Source organism: Cyclopterus lumpus, chromosome 22 (genome assembly GCF_009769545.1).
Source record: "Cyclopterus lumpus isolate fCycLum1 chromosome 22, fCycLum1.pri, whole genome shotgun sequence".
NCBI lineage: Eukaryota > Metazoa > Chordata > Actinopteri > Perciformes > Cyclopteridae > Cyclopterus > Cyclopterus lumpus.
In genome coordinates, this window is record NC_046987.1 from 16,970,795 (window position 1) to 16,998,720 (window position 27,926).

Below are 27,926 nucleotides of genomic sequence, written 5' to 3' on the forward strand. Positions count from 1 at the left end.
ATGGATAATATCGTGTGAATAATTATTTAATAGATCATTTTGTACATTATACCACTGACACAATGTCATGTTACTCTTTGTCGTGTGTTTAAACTGTAAGCAAGGCAAATATTAATGTTGAATTAACTTTGATAAATTATGTTTAAATAAGAAAAATAATACAAAGGACTAAGAAAGACAAGGGAAATTGACATTTCCCCCCCAAAAAAACATTTGAGAATAAACATGAAAACAAAATCAACCATGTTAATGAAAAGACAATTAAACTACATTGCTTGTGCATCCACATTTCTTCTATGCTGTATTTTATTATTTTGTGCGTGTGTGTGTTCTCTGTTTCACTTTATAACCTGGCAGACAAATGTATCCTTGGGGACCATGAATCCAAAAGTTAATAATTGTTGTTAATTTACAAGATTGATATGAAACCAAAATAAAACAATCTGACAACTTCCCAGCTTGTGAGCATCAGTCAGGAACCGTGTAGCATCTGGGATGCAAAACAAAGCCCAGGGCAGAACTTCAGTATTGCCCAAACCCATCAAAATGTGGTTCAGCTGCCGGCAGGATCCTCGCCCCCCCGTGTCCACAACCTTCCTCCGGCTTGCATAAAGCAGAGACTCGTTCTTCCTGTTTGGCTGAATGGGTGACCGACTCTTTTCGGCCACCAGCAGAAGAAATGTGATGACTTGAAAAAAAAAAGCTGCAGGGCTGTTTCAGAGAGAGCAACTGGAAAAAACTTCCCTGAGCACATTTCTATTCCTGGTATGAACAAATCTGACAACTGGTGAGATTGCTCTGGAGATATAACACAGCTCATTAGCAGAAAATGGGGAACTGAAAGAATGGTTATTTTTAGATGAAACGGTGAAGTAGAAATAACACACGTATATGGAATATGTCAGAGGACAATACTTTTATACCTCGGTACATTAAGTGTTGAGAGCAGCACAGGATGGGCTCTCCTTTGTTAATGCTGATGTGTAAGGAATGTGTGAAGTATGCTATTAAAGCATTAATATCCTAAAATCAGACCTGCAGCTTCCCAACTATCTCAAGCACTTTATTGTTTACAGATTCACAACCATCTAATTTGTACTGAAACATAATCTCAGGACATGGTTCTGGTAAACTGACCACAGGACAATAACAGGAAGGGATGCCAGAGTCCCACCTCCTCTCCCCGTTACCTACCGATTATGATACCGAGTACCACTGCTCTATTTTTCTCCAAATTAAAAGTCTGTAGACCTCACAAAATCGATTGGAATAATTTTTATGTCAGGTAACAGATTCTGGCGATTAATCTGGGACTTAAAACGGAGTTGGCCATGACCTAATAAATCCAAATCAATAACAAAATTGTGTTTTATGTGGATTGGTCATGTCATGATCCGCTTACTCAGATCAGTATCATGGTCAATATTAATTCAGAGTATCGGATCCCTAGTGGTAATGCAAAATAAACAAATGCTAGGAAATCGTAAGAGCATGTTCATATCTATTTGCTTATTCTAAGTAATTAAATGATCAAATGACTTCGAGCGTTAGCAGATGTTACTATCAACTAAGAATAGTTTGAAAGGAGAGGAAACATGCTGACCTTTTTACTGCACGTGTGTGGAGTAAACAGTTCCTCATGTGGATACTGTCACATGACCTGTCCCGAGTGTTTGGCTGCCGTAAGAGCAATGCATGCTGGTTAGGCATAAGCAAAGAAAGTGAGTGAATGGACAGTATCGTCGCCGCGAAATGTCAAACAGTCCTTGCGTGTCTCACTTTAAAAAGACCACTCAGTCACTTTTCCCATCTTTCTGTAAATCGAGTCTGTATTCAAACAGAGTGAAGTTTGTGATTTTGGCAGCCATCTCTGGAACAACGAACTCTCTTATCTTCTCGTAGCCCATGTGCTCATACAGCTTCTGAGCATCTGTCTGCACCACAGATGTGTAGAGGATGACCGCTGCATAACCTCTGTCACGGGTAAAGCCGGCTACTGTCCGACACAGGGTCTTAGCGATGCCCATTCCGCGGTGACTGCGGAGTACAGACATGCGTTTCAACTCCAAGCACGCTGGCGCATTCTCGTTAGGAAGGCAGGCCACGATGCCCACCACCCGGTCTTCAACTTCAGCCACCCAAAAACACGAGTCCTTCTTCTCCATGTAGGTTCCGTTGATGTCGTCGAGGTCCTTCCTGAGAGAGGTGTCGATGTAACGGTTGAAGATGTAGACGACGAACTGCCTGGCCCCGGCCAGGAGGAGGGTGACGGCGAGGATTGGTAGCAGGAAGGATTTGGAGCTGGTCATGAGAGCACAGAACACGCACATAAGTACCATCTGGGTCGGCGGCTGTTTTAGGAGATGCATGAAGGTCGAAGGCACGTGCTCGCTCATCCCCATGGTGAAGATCTCCTTCACTGCCTCGACGTCGGCATCCTGATACCTCCGGATCTGAATACTGGCCATGGCTCAGCCCTGCTTTAAAAAACAGCAAGAGGAGGGCACAATGTGAGTGGTGACAAAATACTACAAACAACTAGATAAATCAGTTTGCAATCATAGAAGCACTCCTTTGACCTTTAATGTTGTGTATTTTAAGGATCAGTGTTCTGAAGCCTGTAGTTCAAATAGTTTTAAAAAAATTACAGGGATTTCCCAAGTAGCATATTCTAGATTTAAGTTGGTATAAAGTTTTAGATTGCTGGTTCAGCTACTAGAAATGAAACTTAAATATATCACTTTGGGCTGTGGTAGCTTGTAATGTATGCATCAGAGGTGGCAGGTATACAGTAACATACATAAAGTACAAAAGTAGAGCTGAGAAGTACTGGCACATTTCTGAAACTTTATGTACTTCTTAACATTTGATAGGAACATGCAGTACATTTTTGAACTTAGCCAATACAGATGTTACATGCTGAACATATACTTCTAATAAAGCCTGACCAGTAAACTGTGTTGTGCAATATACAGGCTACTTTAAACTCATTGCAGACATACATCAGTATTGGCATGTGTGTCTGCCAATAAGTAAAGAGAAAATGTGGAAATTAAATAATGTTATTATCATGAATTACAATTAGATTTGAGCGATTCTCATCAATGTAGGTTAATGTAATGAGTTATCTAAAATATTGATCCGTTTAAAGAACCCAATTGCAAGTGGAGTAAGTAGATCACAAATACAATATCGATAATAATGTGCTTACATTGTAATACATTCATATTCAAAGAGTCTGAAAACGACCCATGTTCAGAAAAGGCATTATTGTTGTACAACACAGTGATACTGTTAACTGTTAATTAATACTGACTTTCTGTTACATTCTGTGTGTGTCTTTAATAATGCATGGTTTGTACTGTTAACGGAGCGTGACAAACTCGTTAATCAATAAAAACGAATGTGAGTAACGTTAAATGAGCAGTGTCAATGACCCTCAAACGTGATAACTGCTCTTAAACAAAAAGCCAGGTGAAGTCAGTAACGCCAACTTTACTCGCCATTGAACAATGTCATCACGTAGCCCCTCAACATTTAGCTAAATTAATATTTAAAGCACAAAAACGAACGTAGTTAGGATCAAAGACGACAAACACTAAGTCCACTGATTAACAGGGAGCTAACGGTCGCTAGCTTCGCAAAGCTGCTGCGGATTTGTTATTGGTTTGCGGGAATAAACTAAAGTAAACACAACTTACCGTGTTGTATTTAATGCTTTGTACCAGTGGGTTATGGGTGAGCTGAGCGCATGGGTGTAGAGAGAGAGAGAGTCGCTGAAGGTAGCAAAGTTTCCAGAAGTCAGTAACGTCTCATTTCGTTTGTCTCTTGTTCCCCTCTAACCTCGGATTGGATGGATTCAGGGACTGTCGATAGAATGGGACAATCAAGTGTCCGTCAGTCCAGTATGGGATTCTCGTTATCTAAAACTCCGTCCATAAGATTGTTTTATTGTTTAATATTGTCGAAACGTCAGTCTTCATCAAACATACGCCCTTTATATAAATATGTATATACATATACGGTATGTAAAATAGGTTGAAGCGATGTGATGCTTATTATTTTACTACAGGTGTAGATAATTACGAGCTTTAGGATGTCTCTGAACTCAGCATGCATCACTTCCTGTCTAATGCGTATGGCGGACCTGGGCATTTTACAGACCAGCCCTCGTGAGGTCAATCAACATTTATAAGTGCATTCCATGATTAATGCAATACAACGGCACTGCTTTTATTTTGAAGGCGAGTTGCGTATTTTCTTTTATACGCGTGTGCGCGCGTGTGAGCACTTACGCCGCCTCACCGACAGAAGCCCTCGAAAATGTCCTCTTACGGTAAAAAAAAACGACAGGTTGATACAGAATCTAGAGTTTTTAACAAAACATGGACTTCTAAGTAACTGTTTACTGAAGTCAACGGTAAAGCTGTGTGCTTAGTGTGTGGAGAACAGGTCGCTGTGTCATTTTTGAATCGCCACTACGGGACACACCTTTACTCTGCGTCTCCTAAAGACTGCTATGCGTTAAGAAACAGACCAAATACGGTGGAAACATACACTAGTGCTAACAGCAACAACTCACACACTAAAATGTGACTTTGATCAAACTATCTTAACTACTTGCCTACAATCCTTCTATTGCCGTGGCTTTTATTTTGACAGGCTCGTACTTCCGGGTCGCCTGCCTTGCTTTCCGTCTGTCTTCAAAAGAAGTATTTGCAAAAAACAAAATCATCTCGTTCGGTTCTCTCGTATTTTCGTTTTTTGTTTCAAACCGAAAACAAAACAACCATGGCATTGCTGTATTTATGTGTGTATATTTGTTTGTTCGACTAAACTATAAAACAAACAATCAGAACTTACAAGTCTTCCATTTCATGCTACTCCAATACATTTTTGTACTTATTTGGCAACATTAGTTACATTGCAGATTCTGATTATTTTTACAAAAATAATAATCAACCAATAAATCATGAATCACAATGTATTATTCAAGGTTAAGCCACCCAGCAGTATATAAAGTAATTATATTAAACTGATTTCACATTAGACTTCTTCCACCACTCTAATTGTCACAACAATATATCTGTTTCACTATTTCTCCATCCTGGAGACACGTATTTAAGGATTTATGGCTGCTAAGCTATGATTGAGCTCATTTTAGACTCATATTTAAATTTGACCTTCACGTTGGGAAATAAAACGTACAGAAAGCATATTTTATGGTTAACTGAATACATAAAATATGCTTGACCGCAGTGTGTAACCAAATTATATAAAAGGGAATTAAATTAAATATAGCATAATGCAAACCCAACTCTGAGCCTATTGTGGTTCAACCCTAAATTATTGCTCATAACTGACACTGTGTACGTATGATTAGATTTAAAATGATTTGTTGTTGGCGAAAAGTAATAAGACATAATTTACTTTGAGTGAGAAAAGAAACTCAGCGTATATTTTAACAGATGATTAATGATGCTCTGCAGCAGTAATTATCAACCTTTTGTTCTTGTGGTCCTTTAATTCAAACCAAGGTCTACTTGCAACCGCTCATCAACCAGGTTCAAGTGCTTTGCACCTACTGAGTCATTTAAACTGAAACACCGAAATACAAACTATATTCAAAAACTCAATAAAAGAACCACTTAAGGTCATAGAGGTCACAAAACCAGAGGTCACAACTCTGCCAAAAGACAAAACAACAACTGTTGTCACAATAACAAAGCTTATCGGTACGATACATGTGAGAGAGTTCACACAACATGAAGACTGAAAAAATAATTTATTGTCTCCTGAAAAACACAACATGATTAGAGTTCATACATCAAATGATTGTAAAGATTTTCCCTTCTTTTTTTTTATTGGTGCAAACTTTCCACTAACTCAATAGTCAAAAGATAAAAAGCCTTATTTTGTCCTTTTAAACATTTTGGTTTTGTCTGTACAAAGCATTCGTTCACTTTACATTCACTGTCCCGCCCAGCTGAGTGAGCGGAAACAGAAGCAGCTCATTGAGAACATATATTTAGCTTTCTAGTTTTGGTTCCTCTGTCTCTCGCCTTTCTAGCCCAGGTGGATCTCTCCAGCAAACATGGTGATCAGCAGGATGATGGCGAACCCGCTGAGCAGCCCTGCGTTCTGGATCGCGAAGAAGATGATCTTGGTGGAAGTCCGCTTCTGTTCCTGTAATATCTTGTCCATCTCTGGAAACTGAGATGAAGAAAAAAGAAATCATATATAAAAAAAAATAAATACAATGGCATTATTGTTTAACAGTCCACATAATGGGAAGTAAATACATACAAACAAGAAGTGCGGATTGGTTTATTTGCGTGGCTGGAAGTATTATTTTGTTCCCATGCAAACTGGAAAACCGGAGAAAAGAGCTCACGTTCCCATTGTTTGATTTCTGGTGATAAAAAACTGCATGTTGGCCTCATCGAGTTCAGAAAGAGGTCATAGTTTTCTCAAAAATAATATTTTCACTAAATAAATCACTCTTTGCTTGAAATATCTAACCTTGATGAGAGAATAAGGGCGTTGTTGACTTTGAATCATTACAGAAAATTAAAATAAAATATTTAAATTAAAATGTCAAGAATACAGCACCCAGCTGTAACAAAGGGGAAGTATTGTTGATTTGATTTGATTTTTTTTTTTTGCGTGCGTGCGTGTATGAACCAAGCTTACAGGCAGTTCTTTGAGCAGACTTGGATGTGCAATTTGTTGTGATTTCAATCCTGCTCCTTTTTGCAAGAATAAAATGTCCTGATTGATGATGTTACACCCGCTGACGCTAGGAGAGCTAAAGAGAGCTGGGGGAACTGCAGAGTCAGCGGATAACTTTCTGTGGGTTCGTCACTCTAAGTAACACCTTTCACAAATGTGTTTGTTAAGCTAAATATATTGATTATAGCCACTTTAAAGATTTACATCTTCAGTAGGGATCAATGGACTTTGGGCTGAGTGTCACTGGGACAGTCGGGAAGTCAGAAAGTCTTAAGAGACAGACTTAACATAGCTTGTTTTGGTCTTTTTTCGTGGAATCTAATGACAATAACAAATATATAAATGTACATTAACTAACACTAACCGAAGACCGGTTTTGTAAAAAGGAGAGTGCAAAACTGAACAGTGACGGGTAGAGTTTCCTCCGGCCGTGTAATCTAACTCACCATGTCTGCCAGTGCAATGTACAGGAACATTCCTCCCGCGATGGCAAAGATTGCGTTGGGGGCAAAGTTGCTTCCGAGCAGGATGCCGAACACAAGACCGATGTAACACGACACCGCTGACAGCATGTTGAAGAAAATGGCTTGAGGGACGGTCATACCAGCATTCAGCAGGATAACAAAGTCACCTGAAGACAGAGGCAACACACAACGACGTTAAACAGGCAGTTAAAGCATTATTTTAAAAAGCAGTATGAGTCATTTTACTCTGTTTGCCATATAACTGTTTGATTAAAAGAGCTTTTGACTTAAATATTTGAGTTTAAGGATGTAATCAGTAAGACTTTAAACCGCAAACCAAAGAACAATCATGAGGTGTTTGATAAGACTTTACAGATATTTATTATTCAGCTTTGGCACAAAAAATAATTACCCTAAAACAGCCCAAACACACTTTTCATTTCTGCTAATCAAAAGCCGAGAAACAAGTGTTTAAGACAAATACCATAAAACCCCAGTTTGTCCCCTCGTATCCTGTCTACTCTTATTTATCAATAACAATAGAAACACCTGTGAAATGTAATGCAATAGAATAGTGTCCAGTTGTTGTTTTTCTAAAATGGTCCACCTTACTTAAAGAAGAGGATTACATTACAGTGGTTTGTACTTTTTAGTTTATTCAGAGTTGAAACAAAACCCATTTTAGGAGAATATTCAGTCAAAGTTTGGGTGCAGTTCCGTATTATGTCAGTAGAGGTCGATAAAGATTATAGATCCCAAGTGAAGATATAACCAGTTTTTATTCCCTTAAATCCTCATTTTCCTGTTTAAGATGTATTTATTTTTGTATTCCCCGTAATCACATATTCTGTGGAAGCCTGTTCCATCTCTTCACTGGAGCTATGTGATGTTTATTCAAATGTAGATATTCTAGATGTCTTGGAGACGCATTTCCCTAAATTCAGCCTGACATACGTGTTCATCTTTGGTTCACTTTGGACATCTCCACCAGGACCCCAAATAGAATTCTTGGGATCGGAGCGAGGTTGGACATGTTTGCAATGACTGACGGGGTCGAGCCGGTCCAGAGACTCACTCACCGAGCTCGTGGGGGAACTCCTCGCACACGATGGCGGTGGACGTGCTGAAGCCCGTCAGAACCGACACGGTGAACGAGGCGCCGATTGCCAGACCGTCGATGAAGTTGTGCAGCGCGTCGCTCAGCGTTATCATCCACGCCACCGTCTTGATGCTGGAGATGTCTTGCCCACGCAGCCAGTGGCACATCACAGGGGACACCTGGGCGTCCTGGAAGAGAGACGGGACGAGTTGAAGGCACAACGACTACAGCTGCTGTTTGTTTACAAGGACAGCGATACGTAAACAATGACTTGTGGGGTGGATTCAGTGAGCCACAAAGAAAAGAGGACAAAGTTGAAAATGTAGCTTTTGGCATCTGATCAATAACTTGTTAATGGGGTATATATCGAGTCATATATCAAGTTATTATTATAATTAAAAAAAAACTTGCATATATTTGGGTAACTGGAGTTCCAAAATCTTTTTTTGAGAATCCTAGGTCAGAAAATATTGGATTTGTTTTTCAACATTAAAGTATATACACATGTTCCAGTAGGAACACAAAATACAAGTATGAACCTGTGGGTCAGTGGTTCAGCCTGGGTCAGTGGTTCAACCTGTGGGTCAGTGGTTAGCAGGTCCGTCTGCCAAGCAGGGGGTTGGTGGTTCAATCCCCGCCCTAGTCGATGTGTCCTTGAGCAAGACACTTAACCCTGCAGTGTTCCCTGTAGCTGTGTCTACGGTGTATTAATGTAACATGATTGTAAGTCGCTTTGGATAAAAGCGTCAGCTAAATGACATGTAATGTAATGTAATGTAACATTTGCGTAATATGTCTCCTTTAAAGAATTTTATCATTGATATTACTAACTAGAGATGTAGATTATAAATAAAAATGGTGTCTGATTGGTTTAAGTTTTTATTTTACTTACTTAGCGGATCACTTTACTATTGCTGAATTAACTAAATTAAATACAATCATCTTTTACCTAGTTTGGCTTTATTGATTCCTCTGTCTAACACACATAAACAGCGGGTCAGTGGGATTCCTCCTCTGGAGACCATGCATGTACAATACTTTAAGGAAATCCAAAAGGCTTTAAACAACAAAACGTGTCCGTCTTGGATCCACCGAATGTGACAGATACTAATTAATCAAACGACAGGAAGTACTTCCTCCCCAAATGAATGTGCAGCATTTTCGCATCGGATCTCTTCAGTTACAAATATAATGGCACAAGTGTTTTTAATGGGAAACCGGAGAACAGGCGGACATGAACAGAGCCTCTGGGCCTCGGTTGAAGACAGTGGGCATTGACAAAACGCCCCTTTTATTAGGCTCGGCCCAACAAGGAGTCTCTGTGCTCAAGTCAAGACAATTCCTGCCTTTACCAGGAGACGAAGGACCCGAGGCCTTCATCCCTCTGTGACAGCGGCACGTCTGTTTGTTTAGTCTTTTGATCCCTTCCAAGCCCGGCTTCTCCACATGACACAAGAGATTTCACCGTTAAATATTAACAGCAGCGCTAATCGCCTCGTGTCACTGATAACGGCTCAATAAATGACTCTTAAGTCGGAGCTTGCAGGTAAACCAGCAAGGACATGTTCTATAATACTGTTCACGTTGCCGAAATGTAAATTATAGTCCATGATGCGTCCAGTCAGGTGCTTCTGTGATATCACACACACACAACTACTTAAGATGACTCACTGTTATTAGCTTATCTTTTCGGACGACTCACTAGACAAAAGATGATTTGAGTACAAGGGTGATTGCTGTGTTGGTCAAGGTGACATGTGTGCACACTGAAAATAAAAGTATAAATCCAACATCTGTACAGTTTCATTCAGCCCGGAGAGCGAGCACCGGTACCTGAGAAGGTGTTGCGTTCGCCTCCGGGTTCAGGCTGCTCTTGTCTGTGGTGATGGTGTTGATGTTGGTCAAAACGAGGGAGTCCTTTTTCTCCACCAAGTCTCCGTTGTGGAGGGAGTTTTCTTGAGGCCGCTCGGCAGGAGCGAAGTGGCTGTGGTTGTGCTGAGGACACCCGAGACAAAGCAAAGTCCGATAAGCAGGAGAGTTGATGTCCAAGAACATTGAGTCAGCCGATGAGGAACAGGGAGAAACCCCATGAAGGTTTAATGAACCGGGAGGCTGATGGCGTAATCAAAATGTTTAAGTCTGCAGTACACAAATATGTCAAACACACGTAGGCTGCAAATATTTACAGTAAAGATTCAAACTACTACTAACCGACTTAGCTTCATATTAAACGCAGAGCATATTTCCCAACATGTCAAACTATTCTTGTCCTGTATATCTTTATTCTAAGCGACTTTTTCACAAAAACTTTGATTTTTTTTTGCATCCTGTTTCCTGATTTTTAAAAGCTCTGTTCGTTTTAAAGTTAACAATACAGAAGCTGTGCCGTCATATACATCTCAGTTTTGTTGGAGGTCACAATCTGTGACCCCTGTGTCCATGACCCAGAATTATTAACAGAAACAACAGCAGATAATATATATGCCTCCCATAAAGTGTAATTTCCCTGATTAGCAGCCTATCTATTTTGTTGGTAAATTCAGTGGCAGTTGTACAACTGTGTGGAAAAAAGAATATCACTCTGCAATAAAAGAAAAGTGCTTTGCATGTAATGTACTGAATAAACTCCCTCACCGATATCTTACCTCAACGTCAACCCGGAGAGACATTTTCAGTATCTTCTCCACGAAGAACAAGAGATAAAACCCTCCAAATATTCCAACTGCATTCCCCACATAGTTATCCAGTTTGGGATCAAACCCCAGAGCCTGTGGATTAACAGGAGAATGTTAGCAAACAAAACCTCCTTTTATGAAACACTACGACACCCTCAGAACCTGAAACCACGGCTTACAAACCTCCGGTATGAGCTGAAGCACGGCGTTGGAGAAGAGCGTCCCGATGGCGAGGCCGATGAAGTAGGTCAGCATTTTGGGGAAATAAGGCTTCTTGGTGAAGGGGATCAGGAAGAGGCCGAGCAGAGACGCCAGGTTGATCACAGTGACCGCCAGAAACCCATAACCCCACACTGGCAGAGCACAAAAGAAGGATTAACAGTTAGTTCACAATATGGTGCTGCATTTATTTTATTTTTTATTGCGCTCGGACAGTTGTTGTGGTGTTTTTGCATCCAGTTTGGGAAGTTTCTGTTCTTTTTTAAGCTCTTTTTTTTCCGTATTCAATGAGCTAAATTGAGTGTCACTGCTCATCTTTTCTACCAAATGTTCTTCTCTTCATTATAAAATAATGCAGCTGCTTGAGTTGGTTTTATGTCACTTTAACGGGATTGTTGTTTCTCAGGAACGTGTTTAAAATAACAAAAGTAGAAGATTTGAAAGACTGTAGAGGAATTGAGGTCAAAGACCCTTTTAATCCAGCTCTAGGACGACTTTGTCTCTGATCATTAGAAAAATCTCAAAAGATATTGATACATGTAATTGTTTCTCTCATTGAAACACTAATTTGTCTGCTGATGAATGTCAAAGCTTGTGTCTAATAGGATCCTAATCAAACAAGTATCTTATGAAAAAATCCCATTGTCCTTCCCAGTGCGACGATAACTTCCGGGTCCGAAAAACAACATCATCCCTGCAGCTCTCTACAACAGCATGGGAACCAGCATGTGTGGCTATGATTGTTAAATTAGACTCAAAGATAGTGAGCAAGATTACAACATCCCTAAATTCAACCACATTCTTAAAGTATCTTTTGTTGTCATATTATCTTCCATTATTTGGGCCAAACCAAAAGCACCTCCATCGTGATGGAAACCTTGTTTTGTTTTTTTAAACATGCATTACAACCGAGTTACCAAACAGACATTTAAATTCAACAAAAGACACAAAACTATTTGTTTGCAAAGGAGAGAGGTTCTGATCACGAGTCCGGTGAAGAAACCGCATGCATCATGAACAACACGCTGAACCACAGTCACAGTTGGTTGTAACTGTGTCAACAGCACCGAGGAGCGAGCGTTTGAATCCGAGAGGTCAGCGGTTCTGTGAGTCGATCCAGGACACGGCGAGAGACGGGTCCACCTTTATTTAGTTCTACTCATGTGTAGGCAGCGAGGGTCGAAGATGACAGAGTATGATGTTTGCCGTACGGATTGTAAAGCCTGTGAGGCAAGTTTGTGATTTAAAATTGACTTGACTTGAATTTGAAAGTCATGAGTGGAGCCAAGTAATACAGAGATAGAGAGATGACCTGAGACGAAAAGATTAAAACATGAGGATCCAATAAGACGACCAAACACTTCCAGTCGTCAACGTTTTCATTTACTTAGAAACAAACAAAACAAAGAGAGGACTTGACGGGTTGTCAATAGAGCAGATTGGCAGCAACAAAGCCAGAAGAAGTATTAAGATAAAAATATTGTACTTTACAAAGTCTCAATACTACAGCGTAGAAATACTCTGTTGGAAGTAAAAATCCTGTTTACGAAATCAAATTTCAGTAAAGTATGGTTATTAAAATATACTTAAAGCACCTAAATGATGCAGAATGGACCCTTTTGTAACAATAAATATCGCATCACTGGATTATTATTATTGATGATGCATGTGTTTATCACTTTATTGATTAAGGCGGAACTCATATTATCTACTTTATTACTGCTGGGTAATATAATATGTCATAATATATCATTACTTATTAGTTAATTTATATTTTATATGAATTATCTGATTCTGGTCAGTAACTAAAGCTGTCAAATAAAAGTAAAAGAGTATAAAGTATAATATTTTCCTCCAAATTGTAGAAGTAGCAGTAGAAAAGAAAACTGAAAAGAAAACTGTGTGACTGCGTTTGTTGACTCGGCCTTTGATTCTGTGGACCAGATCGTTCAGCTCGATCGGCTCAAGGACACGGGGGTCTGTCAGAGGGGGATCTGTGAGAGCTGAGGGTCACCTCTCTGACCCACTGTCCCGGTTCAAGTGGGTTCCTCAGGGGTCCGTTCAAAATCGAGATAAAGAACGTTGCTCGTGCTGCAGGTGGGCCTCACAGCCATTTATATGCCGACGACGCCATCTTGTAAACATCTAGCTCCTCCCTGACTTCAATAGTATCCAACATGCTTCCTCCACCCTTCACCTTCTTACCACAAACTGACTGCACTCTCCAAATCTCCTCCCTGGATGGATCAAAATGATTTGATTCCTAGAGGTACTTCGCTCACCTTTAACATGAACTCAGAGTGAATTATTGGCCTTTGAAACAGCTGTTGCCAACGTAATTTAACCACAAGGTCCATTTAGTGTCTGGAGCTTGTGATCGCATCACACGATGTACTTCAGCACATGTGGGGCGGTAGATGTTAACACTTTCATTTTACTGAGCAGGACTCTCTGTCCATGTTGAGGAGATTGAAAGCTCCTGCTTAACTTTGGCAAAACTGGTCTTTGTGGTGAGATTATTTTGCCAAACTAAAGCCTATATTCACAAACTATTCCTGAAATGAAATGAAATCTTAATAGCAAAGAACTATCAGGATGTGTGGGATAACTACTGAGTTTCCATTATTTTTCCAAGATGCCCTTGTTCAACCAATATAGATTTTGTATATTCATAGTCGAGCTGAACTGAACCACTTGTATTCTATTTCAATAACTTTTTAGGTTTATATATTTTTCCACAAGTTCTCTATACAGACCTATACATTGCTAATGAACAAGACCTGGAAAGTACCATATTTAATTTATTCCATAGTTAGTCGGTTTATTTACTTTTTGTTGCCACGATTCAATAACAACTTAAGGGGTTTTGTTTCAGTAATGTGAGTAAAATGTAATAATTATCTACATTCTATCTAATTATATTGGTTTCTGTCTGTTGAGTCTAACAATTAAAAGGTTGATGTTTGTGTCATAGGTTTGAATAATTAGTTGTTTATTTAAATAATCTCTTAACAATGAAAAGAGAGAGTGAAGATAAGAAACAGAGAAAAAAATGCTCTGATTTGAACTTCAGCCAATCAGTGTCCAGATTCACATCCTGTTGTGTTTCAGGGGTTTAAGGAGCATCCTCCATCCACAGTGACCGAGTAATAATCTCGGCCAGATTCAAGGCAACAAACCCTCACGACCTGTGAATTATCTGATCGGCGGGGGTCTCGAACAAATAAAGCTGCGTTGCGATGAAGCAGCTCACCAGAGTAGTCGAGGGGCTGCAGAGCTTTGGAGTCGATGTAGGGGCAGGAGGGCAGCAGCACCTGGGTCAACACAGCGGGGCAGATCCTCCCCAGATGTCCCACAGTCAGCTGACTGACATTACTGAGCCCGAAGTGGGACAAGATCTGCTCAGCTGAGGGACACTGAGGGGCAGAAAGACAACATTAACATTAACTTTTTAAAATTGTTCTTAAAATCTCTATTTTGTCTCTAAAATCCTTCCTGTTTTGATTTTAATGATCCTTTTTCTTGCATCTGTTTTCTTTTAGATGTAATGGTTCATCTTTGTGTATGAAACGTGCGTTTTTAGGATTCATGAATGACATTATGAAGTCCTCCATAACATATTATAAAGTATAAAAGAGAAGAGCGAAGGTAAAACTGTAATAGAAGACTTGTACACAGTTACATAAGTGTAATGTTATTAAAGATCCCAATTCAATAAAGAAACATATTTTGTGAATTATTGCATTACTAAATGCATTAATTAAGTAAGAAAAACAATAATAATGACGTGATAATAATAAATGTGTTTATTTAGTATAGCATCGCTCATAGAACAATTAATAAATTAAAAGTGAAAATTAAAAAAAAATTAAAAACAATCAAAAAAACTAGAAGAATAATAGTCCAAATGATAATGTTCAGCACCAATCATTTAACTACAAATGCCAACAGATAACAGTCAGATTAAATATTAGACATCTCAGGCATTTATTAATGTGTTAATTACTATAGAAAGAAAACAAATTCTATACAATAATGTAATACGCACTGAGTTTCACGCCATAAAATTTCAATTCCATTCAGTCTGTCATTAATTAGTTGAAATAAACATAAATGATCTCACCTCCTCGGCTGCCAGTGGATTTCCCTCAGTTATTGCCTGAGATTTTTTGTCTGATAATACCAGCAGTAAATTATCCAGATTCTCAATTGAGATGGATTGATTTTGACCATAATAACTTAAAATATTCTCTAGAAACACGTTTCCATCCGCGCCAGTCACGTTTTTACTCTGAGACTTTGGAGTACAAACTAAAACGCACGTAATTAAACATATTAACTTCCACATGGCTGTTTGTCTTTGTCTGCTTGTCTCCTTCAGTAAATAAATCCGCTACTATCTGCTGCTCTGAACGTATTTTACTGAGAGAGAAAAAAAACCAAAATCAAGAAATCCGTGGAGTTTGTTCTCGGTCCAGGATCAGATCCATGTTACAGAAGGAGCAGACAATGTGCCTGATTGGATCATTCAAAGGGAGCCGCAGTCAGTTGTGATGAGCTCGGAGGGATCTGTCGGGACTATCGAAGGGAGATCGGGTTCAAAGATCAGGCTGCAGAGCCGTGAAGGAAAAACATGGAGGGCACCGACCGCGTGCACTCTGGGGCTCAAAGCTTTCTTTTGTGACCGACTTTCTCCCTTGGTATGCAACCCGCTCACACACACACACACACACACGCACGCACATACACGCACACACACTCACATGCTTTCACACACACACACACACACACACACACACACACACACACACGTACATACATACACGCACACACAAACATGTGTGTAGCCTTTAACTCCGTTTACAGCTGTGACTCAATTATGAAACAGCTGGAGGGAAGAAATCATAAACATGGAACATGTGTTTTTAAGAGTCCGCGTCGCCCCCTGGTGGCAGCTAATGATCACCGCATGTGTGTATTAAGCCATATTATCACCCATTTTATCAACCATATTGTCTGCATAGATAACTTGTTTTTGTTGCTGCTGTTTACATTCCTTGTGATGCAATTTAGAAGAAACAAATGCACTACACAACTGTTTTTGTTGTTGTCATATTTTTCTTGTGTTGCAAATGTTCAACAACTGCATTTTGTTGCATCCCTGTGCAGCAAAATGACAATAAATGATCCTTGAATCCTTGAATGAAAGACAGCATATCAAAGGGCTCGAAGTAAGTAGGGTGCATTAATAAACTCTTTTTATGCCATAGATCACTTCTTTTTTTTTTTGTATTAAAGCTGCAAGTCAATATTTTGCACATAAAGTTATCTACTACTTTTGGCTCCCCATTCAATATGAATTACTTCCTTTTTTGTCTCCTTTTACAACTAATCGGTCTTAGCAGACAAGGATGTATTTTAGACGATTAGTCGTATTTATAAATATCGTATAATAAACATTGCTTCTATTGTTTTCTTCTTTTCTCTTACTTTGTTTCAGAGCGTTTATTCGAGGTAAATTCATTGTATGTGAAAAGCTACTTGGCAATAAACCCGTTTCTGATTCTTAGAGGTTTAGTAAAGCACTATTAAGTTGGAGGACTTGAGAGGGATACACAAAAGAATATAAAGATAAGAATAGAAGCCGATTTGATTTAATAAAAAAATATTTATTGAATTACAAGTTATTTATAAAAAAAAATTTTTTTAAACATTGATAAACAGAATAAAATTATTCCATGTCCAACAACAAATCCACACAAATGTATCTACATTCAGTACAAAACACATTTACACAAAATTATCTGAAAGCCCAACACCGGATCAGCAGGAAATGAGACAATTTGTCATTTAATTTAATTAATCATCCGTTTCAGCAGCTGAATAATCAAAGACGTGTGAGATTTATATTGGCTTGTTCATTTCATTCCTTCGTCCGATGTTTTTTTGTGTGAATGAACGCTTTATGTAAAAGTGTGCCAACGTTTCCCATCTGATAGAGTACAGTGGGTCACCCTGTTGTCGAGAGCTGCTAACACCACCTACAATAGTTTCCTTTGTTTGGAAATGTTCAGGTCAAACTGCAGTTTTCTGAGGCTTTTCTGAGGCTTTCTTGCCAAACCAACAAAAAAAGTGTTGAAAGAAAGTTTTAATATTTAGAAAATTGGTAATAAGGGTCAGCTTCAGTCCCCCAAAAATAATTCTCAAAAACTCAAAAACCCACAAAAGGTCAAATCTCCGTCACAGCATCTCTTTTATAAAGGACGGAGGCTGGCTGGTCTCAGGTCAGTACAAGTCCCTTAGAGACGTGACGGTGAGCGATCTGGAGAGTTCCTCGACGCTGGTGTTACACCAAGCGTTGAAACGGACCGTCCGGTTTCTAGAAGTCATCAGGAAGCCGTTGGAGCCGAAGCGTCCGGTGACGTTTCCCACATCGAGCCAGACGAATGCAGCCACAGAGGCCGAGTGGAGGGTGACGCTGTAGCCGGCCTCATCCTGCTGCACCCTGGCCTGCAGGGAAACAGGGAAACACACACACACACACACACACACACACACACACACACACACACACACACACACACACACACACACACACACACACACACACACACACACACACACACACACACACACACACACACACACACAACACACACACACACACACACACACACACACACACACACACACACACACACACACACACACACACACACACACACACACACACACACACACACACACACACACACACACACACACACACACACACACACACACACACACACACACACACACACACACACACTTGAAGTACAAGATTTGAAATACATAGGCTGCGGTCGAATAGTCTTGTGTTGCTTAAGGTTCCTAACTGAGTAAAAAGACGTGGAGGTATCGAAGTAGCAGTCATAAGAGCTTGTTGAATTCGTTAAATGCCAAGGAAAGGTGTTTCAATGCGTCCTTTCTCATTAGCAGAGGGAACACAGGAGCATCCTTAAACAAAGAAGAGGAGATGCTGTCCCACAACTCCTTGCGGCAGCAACATTTAAAGTGACGCACCCTTTGTTCGTCAATTAGCCCTTTTCCCCGCAGCTTTTTTTTTTTGTCATGTCATGTAATTGATCAAATTAATCATTTAGTGTGTCCCCGTCATTCCAGTGATTCAACATGCACAACACCAGGGCACATCTAAATGGAACAGGGCCATAATTAATGTTATTAACCACACCTGTGTTCACCCCGAAATGACACATAAAAATGCCTGCGGTGAAAACGGACCGAAACATCCGCTGTTTATTTGTACATTATGGATAAATTAAAAACATCCTTTCTCCCTTGAAGTGGCGATTCTGTTTTTGACAGGATTCCATAACTTGAATTTGTCGCCGCTAATGTTTCATGTGTTATAAATAAAGTCGTCCTCATGAATTGTCCTTCACATCTTTCCTCGACCTCATGACGCTTTTCATCGAGGTCAATGTGTCACACCCCCTACACATAGATGGATAGATGGATGGATAGATAGATAGATAGATAGATAGATAGATAGATAGATAGATAGATAGATAGATAGATAGATAGATAGATAGATAGATAGATAGATAGATAGATGGATAAAAGCATTCTTTTGAACACTGTGTCTTACTGTGATGTTGGGTCTCTGGACTCCCTGAGCGTCTTTGGGTGAGCACAGGAAGTGGTGGTTGCGGGGACCCTGCTGGCCGCTGCTGTCCTCCAGGTGGAAGGTGAGCAGGCAGGTGAGGCGGGTGCAGCTTCCACATCCTGCCAGCAGGGCGGCGACTGGCTGTTTGAAAATAGCTGTGGCGCTGCCTCCGGAGATCGGGTGCAGGTCCGACTTCAGCGTGCACACCGGATCCAGATCAGACCAGGAGTACACGGACACCTGATCCACAAAAGGACAGACCTGTTTCTGCACATGTTTCTGCACATTTTAATAAAAATAGCCAGTTGATGTTACTAAAACGGAGGAGGTGAAGAACTGATGGTTAAATCTAGAGATCAATGATCTACACACCACAAGAAGCGTTGACATTTTTATGTCCAATGTAAACAAGTTGCTTTTTTTTGCTAAATCAATGAAAAACTTGTGCAATGAATAACAAAAATAACAAAAACAACTCGCTTGGATTTATTGTGTCATGTTTTTAATTTTGCTCCAGTATCCAGGATTTAAATGTGAAATGTCAACATGCAATTTAAAGAAAACCATCACAAATTAGCATCTTAAATCCAAAAGATGTACAGGTACTGTTACCACGCCATATTGTAATAACTCCAGTGTTAATTGCCCTTTTGTAAATTGACTTTCTATTTTAAGTTTAATGAAATTCTGCACTGAACACTTCAAAAGTAAGGTAGGTATGAGCTACACAGGGAGGAAATGAGAAAAGTAATAAATGAATTAGACTTATAATTCCTAACTGTCGGGGAAACATTTAATTAAAAGCCTGTTTGGTAATCTTGTCTTCTATTAATGCACGGCATTGTTATTTTTCTTATTATTTAATTGTGTTGCCTCACTGAATACGCGTTCAGTTGTTTGTTTGAGAGGGATGCACTTTGTTGGTTTAGCTTACGTTCCTTTGGAGTTTGAATGCGCTCATTGTCAGTGGTTTGCACACACACCGCCTGCACAGTGGCTGCAATGCAAAGAGACCGTTTACAGTTGAACACGTACCGCGGCCCTGAGCTTCAGGTCGTGACTCAGGTCTGAGACGGCGTAGATGAACAGCGTGTCGCCATCCTCGAAGCCGACCGGCAGGACGGCGGCAAAGAAGTTCTGCGCAAAATAATGCAGCATTTTCCACTTCCCACCGAACTCTGCACACACAAACACACACACGCGGAAATTATTATTGTATTGATCATGAACATATTTTACTTATAACATACTTAGCTCAATGCGCTTTTTCTCCAAAAATGTGTGTGCGCCGAGTGGGCGTTCACTCACCGATCGATGACCAGGAAGGCGCCTGCCAAACATCGTTCAGCTGCCAGTAGAGAGCGCCCATGGTGCGACCTTTGCCCTCAATAATCTCACTCTGACTTCGCCGATAAAACTCAGTCTGTGTCTTCACACACTGAGCCTGCATGACCTGGACATGAAACATGATCTTTACTACGTGTAAACCTGTTAACCACTTCTTTGTTCTAGAGCGGGCCTGGGTGGGAGAGAACAGGTCAACTGTAGACGAGAAGTTGTTCTCGTCATAAATCATAAATAAAAAATGTGTAAAAGGGCTTAGGACATTGTGATGGAAGTATGCAATGCCATCCATCCCCATACTCACTTATGTCTCATAAAAAAGGACACCAAGACCTTGAGGAACAACGTCAAAAAAGTCATGCTGCGATTTGGAATCTAGAACTTCTAGAAATTGTGATATTTCTGAAATAATTGCATTTGAAGGGGTTATTATTTGACACAAGTTCATGGTAGTTTGTGTGATTTACCTGAGTGATGTAGAGAGTATCTGTAAATCGTTTCACGGGATCCGTGGCGTTGGGCAGGTTGAAGTGTAGCGCAGCCTGCAGCAACATCCGAAGGTTTCCATCCTCATGGTGTTGACGGTGGGAAGAGAAATTACTGTTGTAGCTCCAGTCCTCTTTGATGGAAACCTGAAACATCACAAAACAGACGGAAACTTTACGCCACCTAAAAAAAACAACAGCAAATAAACTTCTTGGGTGTGATGGACAAAGTCAGCATCTACCTCTCAAACGCTGCTTTTGTAATTACTTCACTATTTGTATAACTAAAGCATTACTGTTTCATCTGATCTAGTGTTATTTAATATCTTCCTGTCTCGAAATTTTGTTTTTATTATGCATTCTTCTTTTTTTTTAGGTATCCTTGCCTCTTAATTAAAACAATTGATTAAAGTACCCCATTGTTTACTTTTCTTACAGAAATGCGAAAAGAAAAACAATTGGCTCAAAAGAGATGCAAACACATCTAAAATTGTCAAGATTACATTAAAAAAGGTTCACTCAGATTTTAGATTGAAATCTGCTGAGAAAACCACTGAGAAAAACAAACTGGAAAAGGTTTATTCAGTCACCGGCAGCAGAGTGGAGAAGGACGGCCAAGACTGGAAGCCGTACTCGGAGGCGAAACGCGTTCGAGGGAAAGTCCTCCAGTCCCAGCAGTCCAGAGTGTAGCTGTAGAAGTGTGTGTCCCCGTAGTGCGGGTCGTAGGGGTTCGATGCCACCCAGCCCTCCTGCTCCGATTCAGCCCCGTTTGACGGGCTGGAGACGAGGAACGGGCGACTCTGGTCCTCCTGAAGGAGAAATTAAGATGGTCATCATTACAGATTTGAAAACATAAATCCGGGATGAGAGAGAATGCACAGCAGTGCTGCAGAGAACACTGTGAAAACACAAGTGTAAAGGGACAAATAGTGGCACGCATATTTACCAATGTTTCGACATGACAGACTTCTTCAGGGTTTCTCTCCACCCGAAAGAAAATTACTCTTTTAAGCATCAGTTATCTATTAAAAACATAAAACCATTTGACTCCCACCTCTTGACCGACCGCCCTTATGTTGTCCACATACAGCGTCACATAGTCTTTCAGGTATGCGGGCCTCTGAGAAACTGGGATGTTGAACCAATCTGTTGCCAGAGCAGCTTCGTTTTCGTTGTTCCCACTCCAAGCGATTATGGAGGGATGAGACTTGAGGCGCTGGACCTGAAAAGTAAAAACAAAAAAAAAGTACATTTAATGTCCAGACAGGATACAACGAAAACTTCAAGTCTTCAAATGCGGCAAAAATTCTATGTATTTTATGGCATTTTAAAATGTGTTTTGGTTTGATTTGCCATGTGAAATTTGTTTTTTCGTAATCTTTCCATGGTGCGATATAAAGTCTCCAGATATGACATCTTCTATAATGAAATAAAAGTAGATAAATACAGCGCTCACCTGTTGGATGACTTCTTCTCTGACTGTCTGTATGAAGTCGCCCTCAGTGGGATACATTGCACAGGCAAACATGAAGTCCTGCCAGACCTGAAGACACATATCTTAACATGTTGAGCCTCCAATATGTTCATAAGTCAAGGTAATGACACACAGTCAACATCATACAGAAACATATAATTATCGGTCCTGAAACGCTCTGCATTTCCTCTGGTTTGTTACAGTGATGATTAAAGGGGAACTTTACTTTTGGATTTACGCTTTATTTTTGACAAAGTGAAGCAGTGAAAACAAAGCTCAAATGTGCCGGCAGCATTGGGAGGAAATATCATTTATCACTGATTGCTTATTTTAGGCGACCTATTCTGCTATTCCTATTTCTGCACGTGTGGTGGTACTTTAAAGTAATATTGATCCCAGTAGAGATCGGTAGTTACCATGATTCCCATCTCATCACAGATGCTGTAGAAGAGATCCTGTTCATACACTCCTCCCCCCCAGACCCTGAGGGCGTTCATGCGGGCGTCCACGGCCGACTGCAACAAGTTCCTTAAGCTGCCAAACAAACAGAGAGCAGGTCGGTCCACTCGGCCGGACTCGGAAGAATCAAGGAACAAAAAAAAAGCAGCTTTTCAAACTAAACTCACACAGCAGGAGTCACGCGGTCCTGGAAGGAGTGTGCTGGGATCCAGTTGGAGCCTTTGAGGAAAATTGGTTTCCCGTTGATGCGAAAATAAAAGCTCAAGCCTGGAGAGCCGACAACTGGCTCCTGGACCAGTTCTACTGAGCGAAAATACACCTGCAGGAGAGATTTTCGTCATTACAAATTTAGTTTTTTTTTTTTTTTTTTGCTCTGTGGCCTTAATAACACGATTTCAGTTAGATTTTTAACCTCAGCATTCAGACATTAAAACATGTCAGTAAACATACATAATTGACAGCGAATTTGGCTCAAAAGTTTCCTAAACTTTTCCTAAAGGGCGAACCTTCAAAACAAATGTACATAGTAAAAGTACAATTTTGCCAAGAACAAAACAAAAAAACTGAATTTTAAATACACTCACTGGAGCATGAAAGAAACTCCTCTCTATTTAACTGCTGCAGCTGTGATTTAAATGTACATGTCTAATTTAAAACCAGGGCCCTTGTTGTTTTCCTGCGTGACAATGTGTGCTGTATAAATCAGTAATTTATCAGGACTCTCAAGGCATCATGAGTATTATCTTATCTTATGTTGGATGCCAAACGATTCTACTGATGCACTTATTTCACAGTACACTCTGCAGCTAAATGCCTAAATAACACACCAGGAGACTGTTTGTGAACTCTGACCTTTGACTCTGTATTGAGGACCAGAAACCCACCCTGAAAGCCTCGGACAGTGAGACGATAACAGGGTTGGTCTCCGTGTCCGTTGGGCCACCACAGCTTCACCTGGCTGCTCTGGAGGAAGAAGGAAAAGCTCTCAAAACTTCAAAACTTTAGAAAATGTAAGAACTGAGGAGTCACTGCTGTCAGAACACACTCGTAAGAGGGCGCAGCTCAGTGAGATGGTCGCAAACATAACAGACAGTTAAACGGGGCAGCCTCTTTAAAACAAGCGTGTGGAGTACCGTGTTGATGTTCAAGGTGAAACTGTTCTTGGTCTTTCCTGGGAGAAACTGGGTCTGCAGGATCTGCTCGGAGTCCAGCTCGGGTATGGAGAGAATGATTTTCCCATTAGTTGTCTGGACCGCATCGACGAGAAGATCAACCTGCACTCTCCACTGAGAGAGGCTGATATCTAGACAGACAAACAGAGTATATATAAAGACAGAAAAACACATATTAGATTATTCCACTTGGGGTGAGACAAAGTAGTCCTCGAAGAAAAAGAAAAATAACTTTAAAATGTGACTTTTCTAAATAAAATTACAATCTACGCTCAGCTGCCAGCTTATTAGAGAACCCAAGCTGAAACTAATTCAGTCTAAAACAACAGTCCTTCAATGAATACAACGTCACGAAGGTTGTGATGAGACTCTCTTTATGGACATTTTATCGGCTGCAGTTTGTGGTGCTGTTGATTCAAATCGCCTCAAATCCTCGTCGACGTTCAACAGTATTCTTTAGTTGTTGTGTTTTTTCCCCAAACACGAGCTTGGTGATGAAGATTAGACGAGACGTACTGTGTAGAGGAACAGAGGAAACCTGGATGAGCTGCAGGACATCAAACGCCTCCAGTCGAACTCCCTTCCACAGTCCCATCGTGGGGAACGAAGGGCCCCAATCCCAACTGAAAGAGCTCTGCTCCTTCAGCAGAACAGAGACACCGAGTTTTAGACCGCAGTTAAAATGTGAGTGAAGGTGATAAAGGTGTGAGACTGAGTTCTACATGTATTATCCCTTGTGCTCAACTAGGGACATGTTTTTGTTTTTTTAATTGAATGCATACGGCAAACATTTTGGCAAATATTTTTTTTTAAATTATGTCTGGAAGTTCAACCTCAGCTCTTATAATAAAACTATAATGAACATTGTAGCCAAAATACTGACCGTCAGACCACTTAAGGACATAAATGAAATCCATTAAAACCACATTACAGCATAAAGTCATAATTTGATATCAGGCTGTCTACATTGTAGTTTTTATTAATGTTCACCGCATTGAGCCATTTCTCATATTTACGGGAAAAATAAATGTTATTCAGGTTTCCTGCACAAAAAATATAAATGCATCAAAATCGATATCTCTGCTAATCATAGACACATCCCAGAATGTAAAAAAGTAAAAATAAATCCCCCTAGCATTTAGCCCATAAAAATTCAACAGTGGCATTATGTAAACAAACAGGCATTTAAAGGGTTACATTCTGAAAACGTATTAATATGTTTGCCCTCTAAGGACATCAGAGAAACTCTGTGAACCAGCAGGTTTAAAATGAGGGGATAAAACAATAAAGAATAAAACAAAATTCTGCACATTGAAAATCAGAATTGCAAGGAAAAAAAACTCTTGTTTATCATTATTAAATAGGCCCAAAAATATTAAAACAATTCCTTTCACCTATAATATGTTTCAATGCTCTGAATAATAAACTTTAAAAAAACATTCTATTCTCCATCCAGAGTGATAATTTTTCTGGCTGTATCTTTCCAACATGCGAGCCAGGTGTCATAAAATAATTTTAAAAAGGCATAAAATCTTTGTTTCTAAATTCACCAATCAAATCAGATGCGAACGGAACGAACTTTTAGATCCAATCCCGTCCTGTTACAGAATAATTTGAAAAAAGATCTGTTGGATAAAATGTGTCCGATTGTTTTACTTTTAGGACGTTCTTACTTTTCTGATGAAATTGACGTGACATTCTCCCTTCTGGACATCTGGAGGACATTCAGGAGGAACTCTGTAGGCGGAGTGAGCTTTCCTCCGCTCAGACGCATACAGAACTGGAGACAACAAGCTCACTTTCAGCACATTATCCCCGTCCTTCAGCAAGCCGCTGACTGTGAAGTCCTACAAACAGATGAAAGAAAGCAAACAAATGGTGCATGTAAGAAAATGTGCACAGTGCAGCGTACACTGCTTGTTTTCCAGTGAACATACATATCTACGAAACATGTTGTCCGTCTTCCCGACAGCGAGTCCATTGAGCCAAATTGATGCAACGGTGTCAACGCCGTCAAAGACCAGCAGCACCTTCTGACTGGCTCTGTGGATGAAATCACAGGTGAGTCGGGAACAGGAAACAGGAAATGCCTTAAATCAATCCTCATCTCGACCTCAGCTGGGTGGAACCGGCAAACGTGGTCGTGTACGTCCAGTTGTCGTAGGCAATCCACCGATAAGACACATCGTTAAATCTAAAGTACGGGTCCTGAAAGAAAAGTACAAAAAGATTTTCTATTTAATTCCTCTCAGTACTCACTGATACATTACTGACCCCTGCTGCTGAAGCATGTGTTCATATTTTTATGCCAAACAAAAGGACAGTATCCAGGATGTTGGCCTCAAAAAAAGTTATTTAAAAAAATGAATACATTATATAAGTTTATCTTGTTTACTTGGTTAATTACTTAATTATATTGTCTATAAATTGTATTCCCATGGACGTGTTTTACAATTTATTTATTTTTTTATTCTAGTGAAAATATGCCCTCGATGGACTGGCGACCTGTCCAGGGTGTCCCCTGCCTTCGCCCTATGTCAGCTAGGATAGGCTCCAGCACCCCCGCGACCCTAATGAGGATAAGCGGTATTGAAAATGGATGGATGGATTCTAGTGAAAATAGATGTATAAATAATACGTTTACTTGGTATTTCTATCTTAATAATAAATATGTACAAATATATATATATATATATTAATATTTTGTGCATAGTACTTCTGAAATTAAACATAACGGGAAATCATACTCACAAAACCACAAGGTGTAGATATAACACAATGCAGTACTTTATTTACCTACCTGGATAAATCCCTGTTGCTGGAGAGCTGAATGAACACATCCGGGAACCTCAGCGGGCAGCGACACTGAACAGTCGGAGTTGGAAAGACTCCATTTACCGTCCAGACTCAGAGCCACTGGACGAAGTCCCGACGAAACTCCCAAAAACCAACACAACACAACACAAATACCGTTTCCACACAGAGTCATAGTGTTTGTTGTGTTTTGTTGACGAGGTAGGTCACTGAAGTAATCTTCAGTAGTACTATCTGGGCTCTGTTGTCGTTTCTGAACAAGCTCTTCCGCGTTTGTCATGTGACCCCGCCCTCGTGACAGTCATGTGATCGGAGTCTTCGTGGGAAAAAGTTAAATCCAAGAAATTTAAAAAGGTGATCACGTGGGCAAGTGCTTTTTTTTTTGTTGCGTGTGGAATGAAAATTGGTATTATAACATTGTTTGATAAATAAATAATAGTCTTGTGGTAATGAACAAAAACAAGTTTAGTATTTTTGATCAAATCACAAACACTATAAGCACAATTAATAGAATACTGTTGCATTTGTATTCAGTATTCCAAAGTATTTTTTACTTAAGTAAATTAATTACATTGCGTTAAAACATTGTTACAAGTAAAAGTGCTGCATTCAAACTATATAAGCTATTAGCATCAAAATATACTTCAAGTGTAAGAAGAGTCCTTTAAGTACTGTGTAGGTATTGACGTAGTCGTCAGTTATTGATAATCAGTGAGATGCTTGTTTTTTGCAAATTGAAGTCATACTTTTGACAAAATCATAGGGCAGTTTCCCCGAGAGTCAAATCAAATATTCAAAGTAATTTACTGAGTATTAAAAAAAAGATTCCTGAAACATTAAAGACTTTATTAAGACAGCTGACGACGCTCCCACTTGGTTTTACAGGCACAATGTTTATCAAAAAGGATGAATCGGGGATATAAACTCTAAACTAAAAATGTGACAGCGAGGACATTAGTCTTAAAGAGCGTTTGTATTTTAAACAAGCGTCTACATATTCACATTAAAGAAAAAAAACAATACGATTTGTTGCATGGTTTTTAAGTAACTTTATTGAAGGGAAAACTAAAAAAGAAACAGAGCTACAAGTTGATTATCAACCATTTGCTTTGAGTCAATATTTTAGGGCTACAAGAAGACAGTGTTCGATTGGGCGTAAAACTAATAGCTCATCTACTTGCTTCCAATTAAAAGAAAAAGAAATAGAAAGCCTTTGAGGGGAACCACATTTTCTCCAACTGTTCAGCCTTACAACCCACTTGCAGATATCAGATATAATAGCCTACTTTTATTAACATGCATAAAATACAACATTGAAGT

At 39.8% G+C, this 27,926-nt stretch overlaps 3 protein-coding genes across 5 annotated transcripts; all 3 read right to left on the reverse strand.

Moving 5' to 3' along the window:
• Positions 1–8: 8 nt before the first annotated feature.
• Positions 9–3,858, reverse strand: nat8 (N-acetyltransferase 8). 2 transcript variants are annotated; one of them, XM_034525288.1, is made up of 2 exons: positions 3,702–3,858; positions 9–2,477 (listed from the first exon to the last, which is right to left on the reverse strand). In XM_034525288.1, the coding sequence occupies exon 2, from the start codon at positions 2,466–2,468 to the stop codon at positions 1,794–1,796; it is 675 nt and encodes a 224-aa protein (XP_034381179.1). In that variant the 5' UTR covers positions 2,469–2,477; positions 3,702–3,858; the 3' UTR covers positions 9–1,793. The 2 variants fall into 2 exon arrangements, with proteins under 2 accessions (XP_034381179.1, XP_034381180.1); XM_034525289.1 differs by having other exon boundaries at positions 9–2,480.
• A 2,027-nt stretch (positions 3,859–5,885) lies between these two features.
• On the reverse strand, positions 5,886–16,188 carry slc39a8 (solute carrier family 39 member 8). The gene is made up of 9 exons (XM_034563536.1): positions 16,185–16,188; positions 15,313–15,500; positions 14,443–14,605; positions 11,154–11,323; positions 10,941–11,063; positions 10,129–10,290; positions 8,276–8,483; positions 7,179–7,363; positions 5,886–6,213 (listed from the first exon to the last, which is right to left on the reverse strand). The coding sequence occupies exons 1-9, from the start codon at positions 16,186–16,188 to the stop codon at positions 6,067–6,069; spliced, it is 1,350 nt and encodes a 449-aa protein (XP_034419427.1). The 3' UTR covers positions 5,886–6,066.
• A 680-nt stretch (positions 16,189–16,868) lies between these two features.
• manba (mannosidase, beta A, lysosomal) lies at positions 16,869–26,906 on the reverse strand. 2 transcript variants are annotated; one of them, XM_034525437.1, is made up of 17 exons: positions 26,593–26,906; positions 25,906–26,000; positions 25,730–25,835; positions 25,466–25,639; positions 24,309–24,432; positions 23,754–23,923; positions 23,473–23,583; positions 22,788–22,939; positions 22,578–22,695; positions 22,144–22,230; positions 21,742–21,909; positions 21,278–21,496; positions 20,670–20,834; positions 20,167–20,311; positions 19,894–20,036; positions 18,841–19,098; positions 16,869–17,699 (listed from the first exon to the last, which is right to left on the reverse strand). In XM_034525437.1, exons 1-17 carry the CDS (start codon positions 26,884–26,886, stop codon positions 17,475–17,477), a joined length of 2,754 nt encoding a protein of 917 aa, XP_034381328.1. In that variant the 5' UTR covers positions 26,887–26,906; the 3' UTR covers positions 16,869–17,474. The 2 variants fall into 2 exon arrangements, with proteins under 2 accessions (XP_034381328.1, XP_034381329.1); XM_034525438.1 differs by lacking the exon at positions 25,906–26,000.
• Between the last annotated feature and the right edge of the window lie 1,020 nt (positions 26,907–27,926).

What these genes read in the sequence shown, in the direction of transcription:
- manba (XM_034525437.1), bottom strand. Translation starts at nt 26,886, where the DNA reads ATGACAAACGCGGAAGAGCTTGTTCAGAAACGACAACAGAGCCCAGAT. An exon ending in ACAACATGTTTCGTAGATAT is followed by an intron (nt 25,640 to 25,729) that starts GTATGTTCACTG and finishes ATCTGTTTGTAG; the next exon opens with GACTTCACAGTCAGCGGCTT. An exon ending in ACCTGAAGCTCAGGGCCGCG is followed by an intron (nt 19,099 to 19,893) that starts GTACGTGTTCAA and finishes TTTGTGGATCAG; the next exon opens with GTGTCCGTGTACTCCTGGTC.
- nat8 (XM_034525288.1), bottom strand. Translation starts at nt 2,468, where the DNA reads ATGGCCAGTATTCAGATCCGGAGGTATCAGGATGCCGACGTCGAGGCA.
- slc39a8 (XM_034563536.1), bottom strand. An exon ending in TGCTTCAGCTCATACCGGAG is followed by an intron (nt 11,064 to 11,153) that starts GTTTGTAAGCCG and finishes GTTAATCCACAG; the next exon opens with GCTCTGGGGTTTGATCCCAA. An exon ending in GGAGTTCCCCCACGAGCTCG is followed by an intron (nt 7,364 to 8,275) that starts GTGAGTGAGTCT and finishes CTCTGTCTTCAG; the next exon opens with GTGACTTTGTTATCCTGCTG.